The following is a 12,970-nucleotide window of genomic DNA, read 5'->3' as shown; positions in this document are numbered from 1 at the left end:
TAAGTAAGCAATTGATTCATCTTCTTGGTTTCAGATATTGAATGATGGTATCATCTTTATCCAGGGAAAATTATGATTTTTCCCAAGGCAGCAGGACCACCCCAGTTCTTCTGCCTGTTCCATCCTCTCCCTGGACTCTCACCCTGAAGCGTGGGCTCCCCTCCCTCAGTCCTGACACACCTGCCAGTCCACTTAACACTGAATGTTCTTTCTCCTACACACTGGATGTGGTCACTCTTCTGCTTAGTGGTGTGTGTGTGTGTGTGTGTGTGTGTGTGTGTGTTTTGGAGGCCTCCCTGTGCCCTTGGGGCAATTTCCAAACTCCTGAGCTCTATCTAGCCCCTGCCCACCTCACCAACCTCATTGATCACCTCTCCCCTCTTCACAATCTACCCTGTCCTTCTGAAATTCCTCCACATCTTTGTGCACACTATCCTGCCCACCATGAACACTCCAGCCCACCACTGTGCCTGCCTACATCTCACTTTGCTGTCAAATTTCGGTCTTTGTTTGCTAGTTTCCTGGCCCAAAACCTGACCCCATGTCCCCACTGTGTCCCCCAACTCTCACTCCTTCTATTTTCCAGGTGGTAGCACTTGACACATATTTGCTGTTTTCCTATCTGTATGTATCACAAGACTACAAGCTCCGCAGGCAGGCTTAATCTCGTTTGTTTGGGGTGTCCTCCAAAACTAGTGCATTACTAAGACTACAGTATTTTCCTATGAATGTGGAGGCTGTTTTATTTTCATTTCCCATGCCTACATTTTTGAGGTAGTGCTGAGATGGAGTTTGGGATGCAAGATGTTTATTAGGGATCCACACCTATAAAATAAATGGGGAAAGCACGATGGACCAAATAACTCAAATAGTGACATAGGCTAAACAAACTCCAAACCTAGCAGAGAGCTCTGAAGCACATATCGCCCATGAGAGCTGTCCAGCATCAGCCTGAAATGGCTGGGACTAAGGGAGAACTCCCTTCCCACTTAGTTCCTGGATGTGGCGGCCCTAGGAAGGACATGACTTTTGGCAAGTCATCTTTCTATAGTGAGACAGACCCTGAAAGTGCTGACAGCTAGAAGCTGTCTACCGCCTGCCCATACTCCCATAGCTGGGGAGTAAGTTCTTCTTTACAGATCTATCCGGGCAGCCCATCTTTGTGTCTGCCACACCACGCTTACAAGGAATTGTGTGACCGTGGGTAACCTACTGTCTCAATTACTTTTAGTAATCACCGTAGTGCTGCTGCTACCACAGCCATTGAGTTTGGTTGGAAATGAGTATAGAAAGTCGCCCTTCGATTTTGGGACATTTCAGATTGGACTTCAGGGAGCTGACCTTATGCTCTATTTACTAGCCATTCACACTTCTTCTGAGAAGTTCTAAGTTGAGTCATGATAATTTTAAAAAGCATTGCAGCAGAAAAAAAAGTGTTAAATTTAAGAGTAAAAAGGATCTAGAGGTCCAGATACCAGCTCCACTCCATAGTAACTGTGTGCTCTTAGGCGAGTCACTTAACCTCTGAATTCTATTTCTATATTTGTAAAATTAGAATAATTAGTCATAAGGTGGTTGTGAATATTAATGTTGTTATTGTATGCCAAAAGCATTTTTAAAATGCTACTCCTCAATATGAATGTAAAGTGATAACATGAATAGTAATAGGAGTACTAATAATAGTACAGTAAGTAAGTGCTATTATCTTGATGGGGTAAATGTCCCAATCTTGGTGTTTTGAAGGGACGTCTACCCTTTGTAATCACCTTTTAATGAGTATGTGAAGTTTATTCAAACTTCTTACTTTCTTTCTCTGATTAGCTTTCAGTGTCTTTTCAAATGGATTGTATAAATAATTAAACTTTGAAGAAAACTCTATTATCTGTCCTCCTCTTGCTATTTTTTCTTCGTTTTGAGGATCAATCAGTGATTCTCTTGTTAACTTATCTCAATTTGCTAATGTAAAGCAATTGAAGTATTTAGTAAAGCAATTTAAGTATATGAGGAAAGGAAAAATTTAGAATGATTCATGAGGAAAATAATTTATTCTTTTTTCTATTGCAGTCTGTAATCTTCAGGAAGCTGATGTGATTTTCCTTTGCGATGGCTCTGACAGGGTATCTAATTCAGATTTTGTAACCATGACAACTTTCTTGTCAGACTTAATTGATAATTTTGACATTCAGTCTCAAAGAATGAAAATTGGTATGGCTCAATTTGGAAGCAACTACCAGAGTATTATTGAGTTGAAAAACTCTCTGACTAAAACCCAGTGGAAGACTCAAATTCAGAACGTCTCCAAGAGCGGTGGATTTCCGAGAATTGACATTGCCCTTAAAAAAGTGAACAATATGTTTAATCTACATGCTGGTGGGAGAAGAAATGCTGGTGTCCCCCAAACTTTGGTTGTTATCACATCTGGAGATCCTCGCTATAATGTGGCAGATGCAGTAAAAACCCTGAAGGACCTTGGAATTTGTGTCCTGGTTTTGGGCATAGGAGATGTTTATAAGGAACAGCTTCTGCCAATAACAGGCAATTCTGAAAAAATAATCACTTTTCAAGACTTTGATAAGTTAAAGAATGTGGATGTGAAAAAAAGAATTGTCCGTGAAATCTGCCAGAGCTGTGGGAAAACCAGTAAGTGCTCCTTGTTTGGTTTTCTTCCATGGAAACTTCTCATTTCTCCATTTCCCAAGAGTGTGTTATGGGCTAGCTCTAGCAAAGCATATACTTAGAACATATATTTAGTGAGAATATCTCACTTATTGTTCAGTGAGAAGAGATTTCTCTGCTTCCAGGAAGTTTGGATAACTCAGCCTCCCTCAAAGACAAGGAAAGGGTGCAGAGGCTAGAGGGGACCCCTGGGTTGTGTCCTCTGGTCAGCCCTGTTCCCTCATGGCAATCCAGTGTTTATTCTCCTTTTAACACCTGGATCTCTCTCTCCTATTTCTGTCCTCCTAGTAAATGCCCTGCATCCAGTAGAAAATAAGTAAAATAAACATTTGCTGATTGGAAGTTTTACTATTGTACCTTTGTTAAGCCATCTTGTAAGGGACTTGTGTGTGTGTGTGTGTTTGTGTGTGTGTGTGTGTGTGTGTGTGTGTTTGTGTACAGTGTATTTTTCTTCTTTTAATGATTACATTCATATAATCATAGCCTACTAAAGATCTGAATTGTCCTTAGAGGTTATTTAATCCAGAGGTCACAAAAGCACATGGCTGCAAAGGCCAGGTGGATAGTGGAGATAAGTCAAGTGAGCAGAGTATGAGGACAGTGAACTGAAAAACAATGATGCATCTCACAGGAATGCCACTATTCAGCTCCAGCTGAGAGTGGCCACAGGAGACTCAGCTTCTGTAAATTTGAGGCTAGGAGTTGGGAGGACAGCATGTAAGGAAGCAATAGCGAATGATAACGGTTTGTGGAATTTGCACAACATGCAGAAATTCCTTAGAGTTCTTAGTGTTTCTAGAGTTGTTATGATTGAAATCACTTCTTTCACAAAATATGATAGTCTTTCCAAACTCTCCACATCTTATATGTCCCATTTGCAGTGCTCAAGTGGAGGCAGATTACAGTGGTGGAAAGAGCCGTGGGCCTGGACTCAGAAAGCTAGAGTTCTAACTCTGGTTCAGCAGCAACAACCTCCACACATGACTGTTTCCTCATCTGTAAAATAAGCAACCTGGGCAGGATCAGAGTAACCAAATGGCAGCTTGCAGTTGCAGTTTTTTTGTCGCATCCAGCATTGATGAGTTGCTAAATTAGTTGACAGCATTCACACTGAAGGTTCTACATTAAAAATGTTGACATCAGGCTCCTTTTTGAAAAATCAGAAGATCTGACAAGACTAGGCCACATTTTCCACATAGCTACTCTCAGCTGGAACTGAACAGTGAACAGACCCAGAAATGGGTCATTGTTCTCCAGTTCATTTTGCTCACACCCTGCCCACTTGAATCATTTATCTTATCTACCTGCCTTTGCAGCCATTTGTGTCTGTGACCTCTACAACTTAAATAATCTGAAAAGACAGCACAAAACTTTATTTATTTATTTATTATTTTTTATTTTTTTGAGATGGAGTCTCGCTGTGTCGCCCAGGCTGGAGTGCAGTGACGGGATCTCGGCTCACTGCAAGCTCTGCCTCCTGGGTTCACGCCATTCTCCTGCCTCAGTCTCCCGAATAGCTGGGACTGCAGGAGCCCGGCACCACATCTGGCTAATTTTATTTTTGTATTTTTTAGTGGAGAGGGGGCTTCACTGTGTTAGCCAGGATGGTCTTGATCTCCTGACCTCATGATCCACCTGCCTTGGCCTCCCAAAGTGCTGGGATTACAGGCGTGAGACACCATGCCTCAAAACTTTAAAGGCCTCAAAACTTTAATGTATTCTGACTATATGAATCAAAATATGTCACCATTAAAATGCATGCCCACATGCATGCACACACATACACAACAGAGTCACTGAGAATGAGACTAAATTATGATTTGAACTTCAAATAGCTATTGGAAGTTTTAATATTTTAAAGGGGACAGAGAAAACCCCTGTGATATATGTTGGTATCACATATATACATGATATACATATACACACACACATATATATATATATATGTATATATATATATATAATGATAAAGCAGCCAGTATCTTCCTTCTTGAACACTATTTGGGGACTAGAGACCCTCTAGCTCTAGGGCATGACAGTGCTCCTTTTTTCTGCCCTGTCTCTCCTTCCTTACTCCTGTCTACTCATTAATCTTGACTCTGTTCCCTTGGTTTCCAGATTGCTTTATGGACATAGTGGTCGGGTTTCACATCTCCACTCATGTGCAGGGACAGCCTTTGTTCCAGGGCCACCCCCTGCTGGAATCCTACCTCCCTGGCATCTTAGAAGACATCAGCTCTATCAGGGGGGTGAGCTGTGGGGCTGGCACAGAGGCACAGGTGAGCTTGGCGTTTAAGGTGAACAATGACCAAGAATTCCCTGCCAAGTTCCAAATCTATCAGAAAGCAGTGTTTGACAGCTTGCTGCAAGTCAACGTCAGTGGGCCAACTCATCTGAACGCACAGTTCTTGCAGTCTCTTTGGGACACATTTAAGGATAAATCTGCATCCCGGGGCCAGGTATCCGTATTACATTCTATCTCCCATCTCCACATTCTTCCATTTGTTCTTCACTCCCCAATTATATATTTAGCTTTTACACCATACCATTTTCTTATTTCTCCAGGTGCTGCTTATTTTTTCAGATGATCTCCAGAGTGAAAACAACATAATGCTTGAAAATCAATCAGACAGGCTCAGAGAAGCAGGTATTAAGTTGATTTTTTTTTTTTTTTTTTTGAGATGGAGTGTCAGTCTGTCGCCCAGGCTGGAGTGCAGTGGCGCAATCTCAGCTCACTGCAAGCTTCACCTTCTGGGTTCACACCATTCTCCTGCCTCAACCTCCTGAGTAGCTGGGACTACAGGCGCCCGCCACCACGCCCAGCTAATTTTTTGTATTTTTAGTAGAGATGGGGTTTCACTGTGTTAGCCAGGGTGGTCTTGATCTCCTGACCTTGTGATTCACCCGACTTGGCCTCCCAAAGTGCTGGGATTACAGGCGTGAGTCACCACGCCCAGCTGAGTTGAAAATTTAAACAGTGAAGCATGGAATATGCTTAACAAGTCTCTACCTTTACTCAGATGCTGTAGATCTTGAGATCTGCCTGGCTACTTGTAGCAGAGGCTGTTGATACCTCGTCTAATCCCCCTTGACCAGCCCTCACACTCCTCCCCAAAATGCTACAAATGCTGGGGCCAAGTGCTTAGACTTATGACCTTCTATATAGACATGTGCCCTTGACTGACCTGAGCCATGTACCTGGGCATGCTTGGAATGGGTGTGGGGTTACCATGCCTCACGTTGGTGGTGGAGCGGGGGGCAACTATGATTTAGGGATACAAAAGCCTGGCACTCTTGCTTAAATGGGTCAACTCTAGTACAATTTGCGCTCCAGAATCCCTCATGAATCAGGCAAAGGCTAAGACTTTACTGAGATGTATCCCTGGTTACAACATCTCCTTCCCTTTCCTGTTCTCTCTCTCAATATAGACACCACATACATACAAAATCCTCTTTCAGATTCCAGTTCTGGGGAACCTGACCCAAGACAGCTCCTACTGTTTCTTATTTTCCATATGAAAGATAGCAACGTGGATTTGGAAAAGCACTTCTCGCTATGTATTTTCTGTCCATGTCATAGCTTCAAACTGAGCCAGAAGCTAAATGCACAAGTTGAGAGTAGGATGCAGCAATGGAAGACTCCACTAATTGTCAAATGAGATTCATTGTTTAAGAATTCCTTGGTGTAGCCCAGACTGGCTTCTAGGGTTCATCTTCCACAGGCAACCTCCCTAAAGACCACAATATGTCCTGTTTTATTGCTCGGTTGTGTCTCTTTCTCTGCACAGATCCCTTCAATACCTTCTCATTGTTCTTGGGATATAGATCAAATTCCTTAACATGGCCTGGGAGCTTTGCAGAACCTGGCCTCTGCTTCCCATTTCAGCCTTAACTCATTTCTTTCTTTCTTTCTTTCTTTCTTTCTTTCTTTCTTTCTTTCTTTCTTTCTTTCTTTCTTTCTTTCTTTCTCTTTTTCTTTCCTTCTTTCCTTCTTTCTTTTTTCTCTTTCTTTCTTTCTTTCTTTCTTTTTCTTTCTTTCTTTCTCTTTCTGTCCTTCCTTCCTTCCTTCCTTCCTTCCTTCCTTCCTTCCTTCCTTCCGTCCGTCCTTCCTTCCTTTCTTTCTGAGACCGAGTCTCGCTATGTCACCCAGGCTGGAGTGCAGTGGCCCGATCTCGGCTCACTGCAAACTCCGCCTCCCAGGTTCACACCATTTTCCTGCTTCAGCCTCCCGAGTATCTGGGACTACAGGCTCCCACTACCACACTCGGCTAATTTTTTGTATTTTTAGTAGAGATGGAGTTTCACTGTGTTAGCCAGGATGGCCTCGATCTCCTGACCTCATGATCCGCCCACCTCAGCCTCCCAAAGTGCTGGGATTACAGGCGTGAGCCACTGTGCCCGGCCAACTCATTTATTATATTCGGTGTTCCAGGCATATGAAACTATTTTTTCCCATTCTTCCTCTAATGTTATATATATATATATGTAATTTTTTTAGATGGATTTTTGCTCTTGTTGCCTAGGCTGGAGTGCAGTGACACAATCTCAGCTCGCTGCAACCTCTGCCTCCCGGGTTCAAGAGATTCTCCTGCCTCAGCCTCCTGAGTAGCTGGGATTACAGGTGCCCACCACCATGCCTGGCTAAATTTTTTTTGTATTTTTAGTAGAGATGGCATTTCTCCATGTTGTTGACCAGTTCGCTGGTCTCAAATACCTGACCTCAGGTGATCCGCACACCTCGGCCTCCCAAAATGCTGGGATTACAGGTGTGAGCCACTGCGCCTGGCCCCCATGTACTTTACAGCCACACTTCTCTCTGTCCTTGCCTAGAGCTTCCTCTATCTCCTTTCCTCCCTGGATACTCTCTCCATCTTCCATCTCTGGTTCTTTCCATTGGCCAACTTACATTTATCCTTTAGAATCAGCTTCAACATCAATTTTTCCAAGAAACCTTCCATGACTCTCCAAGAATGGGTTAGGAGCTTCTCCTCTAGGCTTTCGTGGAACCCTGATGTTTCTCAGAGCAACTATCTGATTCTTGACCCTCTGTTCCATTAGACCATTAACTCTGGGAAGGAAAGAAGTAAGCCTGACTTATTCATTTGTATCTCTGCTATTATACAATGATTAGTACATAATAGGCTCCTATTAATAATTTAAAAATTTGTTTAGTGAAAAGATGAATAAAGTCAATGAACTAGTAAGTGAATTAATGAGTGAACAGATGAATTAATGAATGAACTGGATGTGGTCAGGAGTTCAGCTGAGACAATTGCCCTGGGCTTTCCTCATGTTCTCAGGGTTTGGCCTCCCAGGGGTGTTTGGAATTGGGAATAACTTGAGAATTATCATTAATTTACATTCAGGAAAATTCAGAAAAGCTCTCTGAAGATGAATAATGCCCTTTCTTAAAAATCACTTTCCAGTGCCCAAGAATTGCATCAAAATTGGTGGTAAGACGTGGAACACGGTTTTCTAGTAGTGTTTTTCTATAGATTTGTAAATCGTTTCTCTTGAATACTTTTTATCAGGGGATTTCATGGTCAGGGACCAGAGCTGGTGCATATTCAGAAAATGCAGGCAAATTCTCTGTTAGTTTCTTCATATATCAGGAGTACTCCTTCCTCTTATGTTTGTTTTTTCACCTTTTCAATTCTTTAAATCATGTTCACTGAGTAGAATTATTATGGCTTCTTTGTTTTCATGTACAACCCCTTTGCTTTATTTATATTGTGGTTTTTACCACATAGGACTTGATGCTCTGCTGGTAGTGTCCCTTAACACAACTGCTCATCATGAGTTTTCTAGCTTTGAATTTGGAAAAAGATTCGATTACAGGACTCATCTGACTATTGGAATGAGAGAGCTGGGCAAAAAACTATCACAGTACCTGGTGAGTTGTTGAACAAAATCCCCAGTTGTTCAAAATGCCATGGGAACTAAATTGGAATCTTGATGAGAACTTTCAAAGACTGCCTTTGTTTACCCCCACTAAATTAAGTGCATTGTCCTTAGTATATAAAAAAGTGTGGAAGACCATAGCATAGTATTTTGTTTTTGCATGTTCTTTCATTCTTTGTCATCTCGCTAAATGAATGCATAAGGAACTAAAAAACCAACCAACTCATAATTGAATTAAAAAGCCCCCAACTGTTTGTGCTGCAGAAATTCCAGGAAACAGAAGACTGTCAACTAGAAACCAACAAGTCTTAGGCAAAGTTGGGCCAGGGCCATCCACATACTGGATGCCCTGTCTATAGACTAGATGCCCTGTCTATAGTCATTTCCTTTGGAGAGGCGATGTTGCCAGTGCAGTGCCTGGTACCCTCTCTGCAGTGTTAAATTCAGAAAGCACCTCTTATTCTCTGCAGCCCCTCATCCAAAGGGTGAAGATGGGCGTGTAGGTGGTGGATTATTTGTATGAGTACAATTCTTATGGAATAAAGTTTCTGACAATTGTTATTCACTCAGCTTTATTTTTTTTCCCCCAGGGAAACATTGCAGAGAGGACTTGCTGCTGTACATTCTGCAAATGTCCAGGAATTCCAGGACCTCATGGGACCCGAGGACTACAAGCCATGAAGGTGCCACTCACCTGTGATACTATTTTATCTAATGTGCCTTGATTTGGTAAGGGTGGGACTGAGACTGAGTGGTTGAATTTACAACCTTCACTCCATGCTAATGGAATTGCTTTGGACATTTCATGTGACTTTTTTGAAATAAAATCCAGGTCAGGAGAGCTCACTTTTGATACTGCTAGCAAGAATAACTCCCTTTTCTCTTACATACCCTTGGCAATGTTGCTTCTTGGTTTTGCAATTTATACTTTTGTACCTGCTTTAGAAAGTTTGAAAGGTAGTAAGCAGTAAAAATAGTGGGGTTGAAGCTGGGTGTAGGAGCTTGCACCTGTAATCTCAGATACTTGGGAGGCTGAGGTGGGAAGATCACTTGATTGTTCAAGACCAGCCAGGGCAACATAACAAGACCCCATCTCCTTAAAAATAAATAAATAAATAAATAAATAAGAGTTGTGCTTCATCAGTAATGGAATGAGATTGAACTACAAAAAGATCATAGCATTGCAGATTAATAGCCCTTTAAAACACAAATTATAAAATATTATACAATAGGATGAATAAATGTGTCATGATTTTTTCAATAAAATATGTCAATGAAAATGAATGTAAAAAAATAAAAAAATAAAAAATAAAAAATAAATAAAAATAAATAAAAAATAAAAAATAAAAATTAAAAAAATAAAAAAAAAAAATAAAATAAAATAAAAAAATTAAAAAATTAAAAAATTAAAATAAAAAAATTTAAAAAAAGAAAGAAAATGAATGAACTACAGCTACACATAACAACATGAATAACTTTTACTAACATGGTAATGACCAAAAAAAGCAAAACACAGAAGAATACATGTGGTAAAATTCCATTTATTAAAAGGTATAGTATCTAGGGAGGAATACTTAATGGTGAAGTATTTTTAAAAGGCAAGAACATATTATCAGAAGTCAGGAGTGCCCTCGTGGAGAGAGGCTGGGGGTGAATTGTGATTGGGGACAGGCACTGTGCCTGGGACCAATAATGCTCTATTTCTTGACCTGCATGGTGGCTACATAGACCTTATATATAAAAATTATAATATTGCTCTACAAAGTTACTTTATAATAATTAAACTATACATTTATATTTTATACACTTTTACGTGTATAAAATATTTTATGTACTTTTCAAATGGTTTTAGGTATCACAATAACAATGAAGTTTTTCTTTTAAAAAAAAGAGATCAACTATACTTGCTCATGAGTTCTGCACTGTCCATCCTTATGGAAGGACAATTTTTATTGAAATTTTTACTGCACTGTGATGTTTTGTTTAGCACAGTTTTCTCTCGATACTTTGCTCAGGTCAATATTAGAATTATGTTCCAGAAGCACAACCCCCCGGTATACTGATCAGCCAGCTGGGCCTGTGTTAGAGGGTGGGGAAAGCAAACTCAGATGAAATGTTTGCCACAAGTAAGCCACGACGCAGTTAAACCACACATGGCTAAGGGAGAGATGACCGCAATTAAAATATATGCAATCTTGTTGTTGGAAGTGGTTATTCTTCCTTGTGCTCTCAAAATAGCAGGACAAAATAAAATAATACCTTTGGAAATGTTACTGGTTTGTCTGCTAAAAGGGTTGTGGCTGGCACAGCTGTCCTCCCTGCAAATCGCTCAGGTGCAGGCATGGCTCTGTGGGCCTCATCTGCTGGTGGGTTCCAAAGGTCAGCCTCCCGCAAGCATTAGGAGGGTCGCCTTCTGCAGAGGGGCTTCAGAGCTGAGTGCAAGGACAAAAGCTAGCTCCAGATGTTGTCAGATTCTCCCCAAACTCACAGCCACATCTGCAAAAACTGCAACCAAATTGGAGGAAGGGACTTGCTTAGAATGCCTGATGATTTCACAAGTTTGACTTTATAGGGGGGGGTGACTAAAATTTATTGTTCTCTCTTTCTTCCCAGGGTTCTCAAGGTCTGAAAGGCAGCAGAGGACACAGGGGAGAGGATGGAGCCCCTGTAAGTTTTTATGATTCCCCCTCACCCTGCTGCCGCACAGACACTGTACACACACATGCAAACACACACTTATTTTCTTTTTCATAAAAAAAGCTTATTTTCATACAAAAGGGGTAGATGGGGTTTTGTTTATATGTTTATTTTTATATGCTGAAATGTTTATTTTGTTTATATGTTTATTTTTGTGCTTTTTTGTGGGAAGAAGGGTTGCCTTTCTTTTCATTTTTCCTTGTCTGAATTATGAGGCAGTTACTAAGTCTAAGTTTGGGGTAAGGAGGGAACAGGCTTACATGTGTAGCCTGGCATGTTTTTATCAGTGGCAGATACCTGGGCACCCTCCTCTCTACCCCCAAGCAGGGCACAGCAGGTTATCTGCCAGGGAGCTCTCTTTAGACCTAAAACCCAGTGCGTAGTACATGGCTTTGGGCCAAGGCTGGAGTATAGACCCTTCCATGGAAAGGGAAGTTGGCAAAGCATCCCTCAAGATGAGAGGCATGGCTTCACGGTCAAATGCTACACAGAGGTTTGCGAATCTCCATGTTTAAAACCAGAACTCTCACTTTCTCATCAATCAAATTATGAGAAAGAATTTGAAGAAACTGAAACCACTTAAGTGGCTCTGTTTGGGATGGAAAAAGTTCAGAAAGCATCCAGACTGGATTTCTATCACCTTAGATCAAGTCCAGTTCCTCATCTGGGCAGCAAGTTATAAGGATTGAAAGCAAAGACTCTAGAGTCAGACTGCCAAGAGTTGGCCTAGATGTGGGTCCTTGAACAAGATACCTAGCTTCTTGACCCTCAGTTTTCTCATCTGTAAGCAATTATAAGTTCCTCTACAATCTAATGGCTGACCAAGGGGGGTGCTCTGAATCACCTACTCTGTACCCTCCGAGGGTTCTTGGAGACTACCAAACTAGCATGGGAGTGCTTTCAGTGTGGGGAATAGTGTCACCCACCTGCCTGGCTGAGCCCACCACTGGCAGAAAGTCCAGGCAATGGGAAGCCATAGGGCTAAAGTACATCTCAGCAACCTGTGGCCATGGGCAAGGCCTCCTCCTTTTGTAGGGAATGATCCTCAGGATAAAGAAAGCAAAGCAGGACAAAGGAAAATCCTTTCTCCCTCTCTTACTGGCAAGGCAAGAATTAAGCTCATTACTAGTTAATTATTCATGCAGCAAAATGTAAGCACCTGTTATGCACCTAGACATGAGCCAGTCACAAGGGACATGATGGTGAAAGACACAGCTGGGGTTCCTGCCCTCAAAAAGCACAAAATTGTTCCTTTCTTAAGATCCATTTTACTTTAGCATTTACCTGTAATTTAAATATTTCCTTGGAGAAGCAGGGTTGGTGGGAGACACACAAATCATTGACCTTCAGTGCTCACCCCTGCACGATAGTCTGACTTTGGGGGTCTTTAACCTGGTGATTCCTCCTGTGAGGACTGGCTTTTCTCACCTTTGCTTTCTCATTCTCCTAGTAGTGTCACTTCCCAGCAACTGTTTCTACTCAGCAGCAGTACCCTAGCACCAACTTGTGGGTCTACTGTCAGGAATGCTGACTCTCCCAGTATAGCATTAGGGCCCTAGATGGATTACTGGCGTCTTGGAATGTGGCTACAAAGTGAAGCCACTGTGCTGTTTGATCAGGTAGTGAAGTGGCTGAGCTCTTTTTGTGCCTTTTTGTGTTCTTGGGTCCATAAAAAGCCCTGAAGATTGACAGGAAA

General features: G+C 41.6%; 1 protein-coding gene across 1 annotated transcript in view; it reads left to right on the top strand.

The window, feature by feature from the left end:
- The window catches only part of COL6A5 (collagen type VI alpha 5 chain), a 135,338-nt gene that overhangs the window by 54,713 nt on the left and 67,655 nt on the right, over positions 1 to 12,970 (top strand). The window contains exons 8-13 of the mRNA XM_055295466.2: positions 2,065 to 2,640; positions 4,795 to 5,135; positions 5,242 to 5,323; positions 8,427 to 8,569; positions 9,168 to 9,260; positions 11,191 to 11,244. Coding sequence (XP_055151441.2) covers positions 2,065 to 2,640; positions 4,795 to 5,135; positions 5,242 to 5,323; positions 8,427 to 8,569; positions 9,168 to 9,260; positions 11,191 to 11,244 — 1,289 coding nt within the window. The remainder of the gene's footprint in view (positions 1 to 2,064; positions 2,641 to 4,794; positions 5,136 to 5,241; positions 5,324 to 8,426; positions 8,570 to 9,167; positions 9,261 to 11,190; positions 11,245 to 12,970) is intronic.

This window comes from Symphalangus syndactylus, chromosome 10 (assembly GCF_028878055.3).
Source record: "Symphalangus syndactylus isolate Jambi chromosome 10, NHGRI_mSymSyn1-v2.1_pri, whole genome shotgun sequence".
NCBI lineage: Eukaryota > Metazoa > Chordata > Mammalia > Primates > Hylobatidae > Symphalangus > Symphalangus syndactylus.
This window is presented reverse-complemented; position numbering and strand designations above follow the sequence as displayed.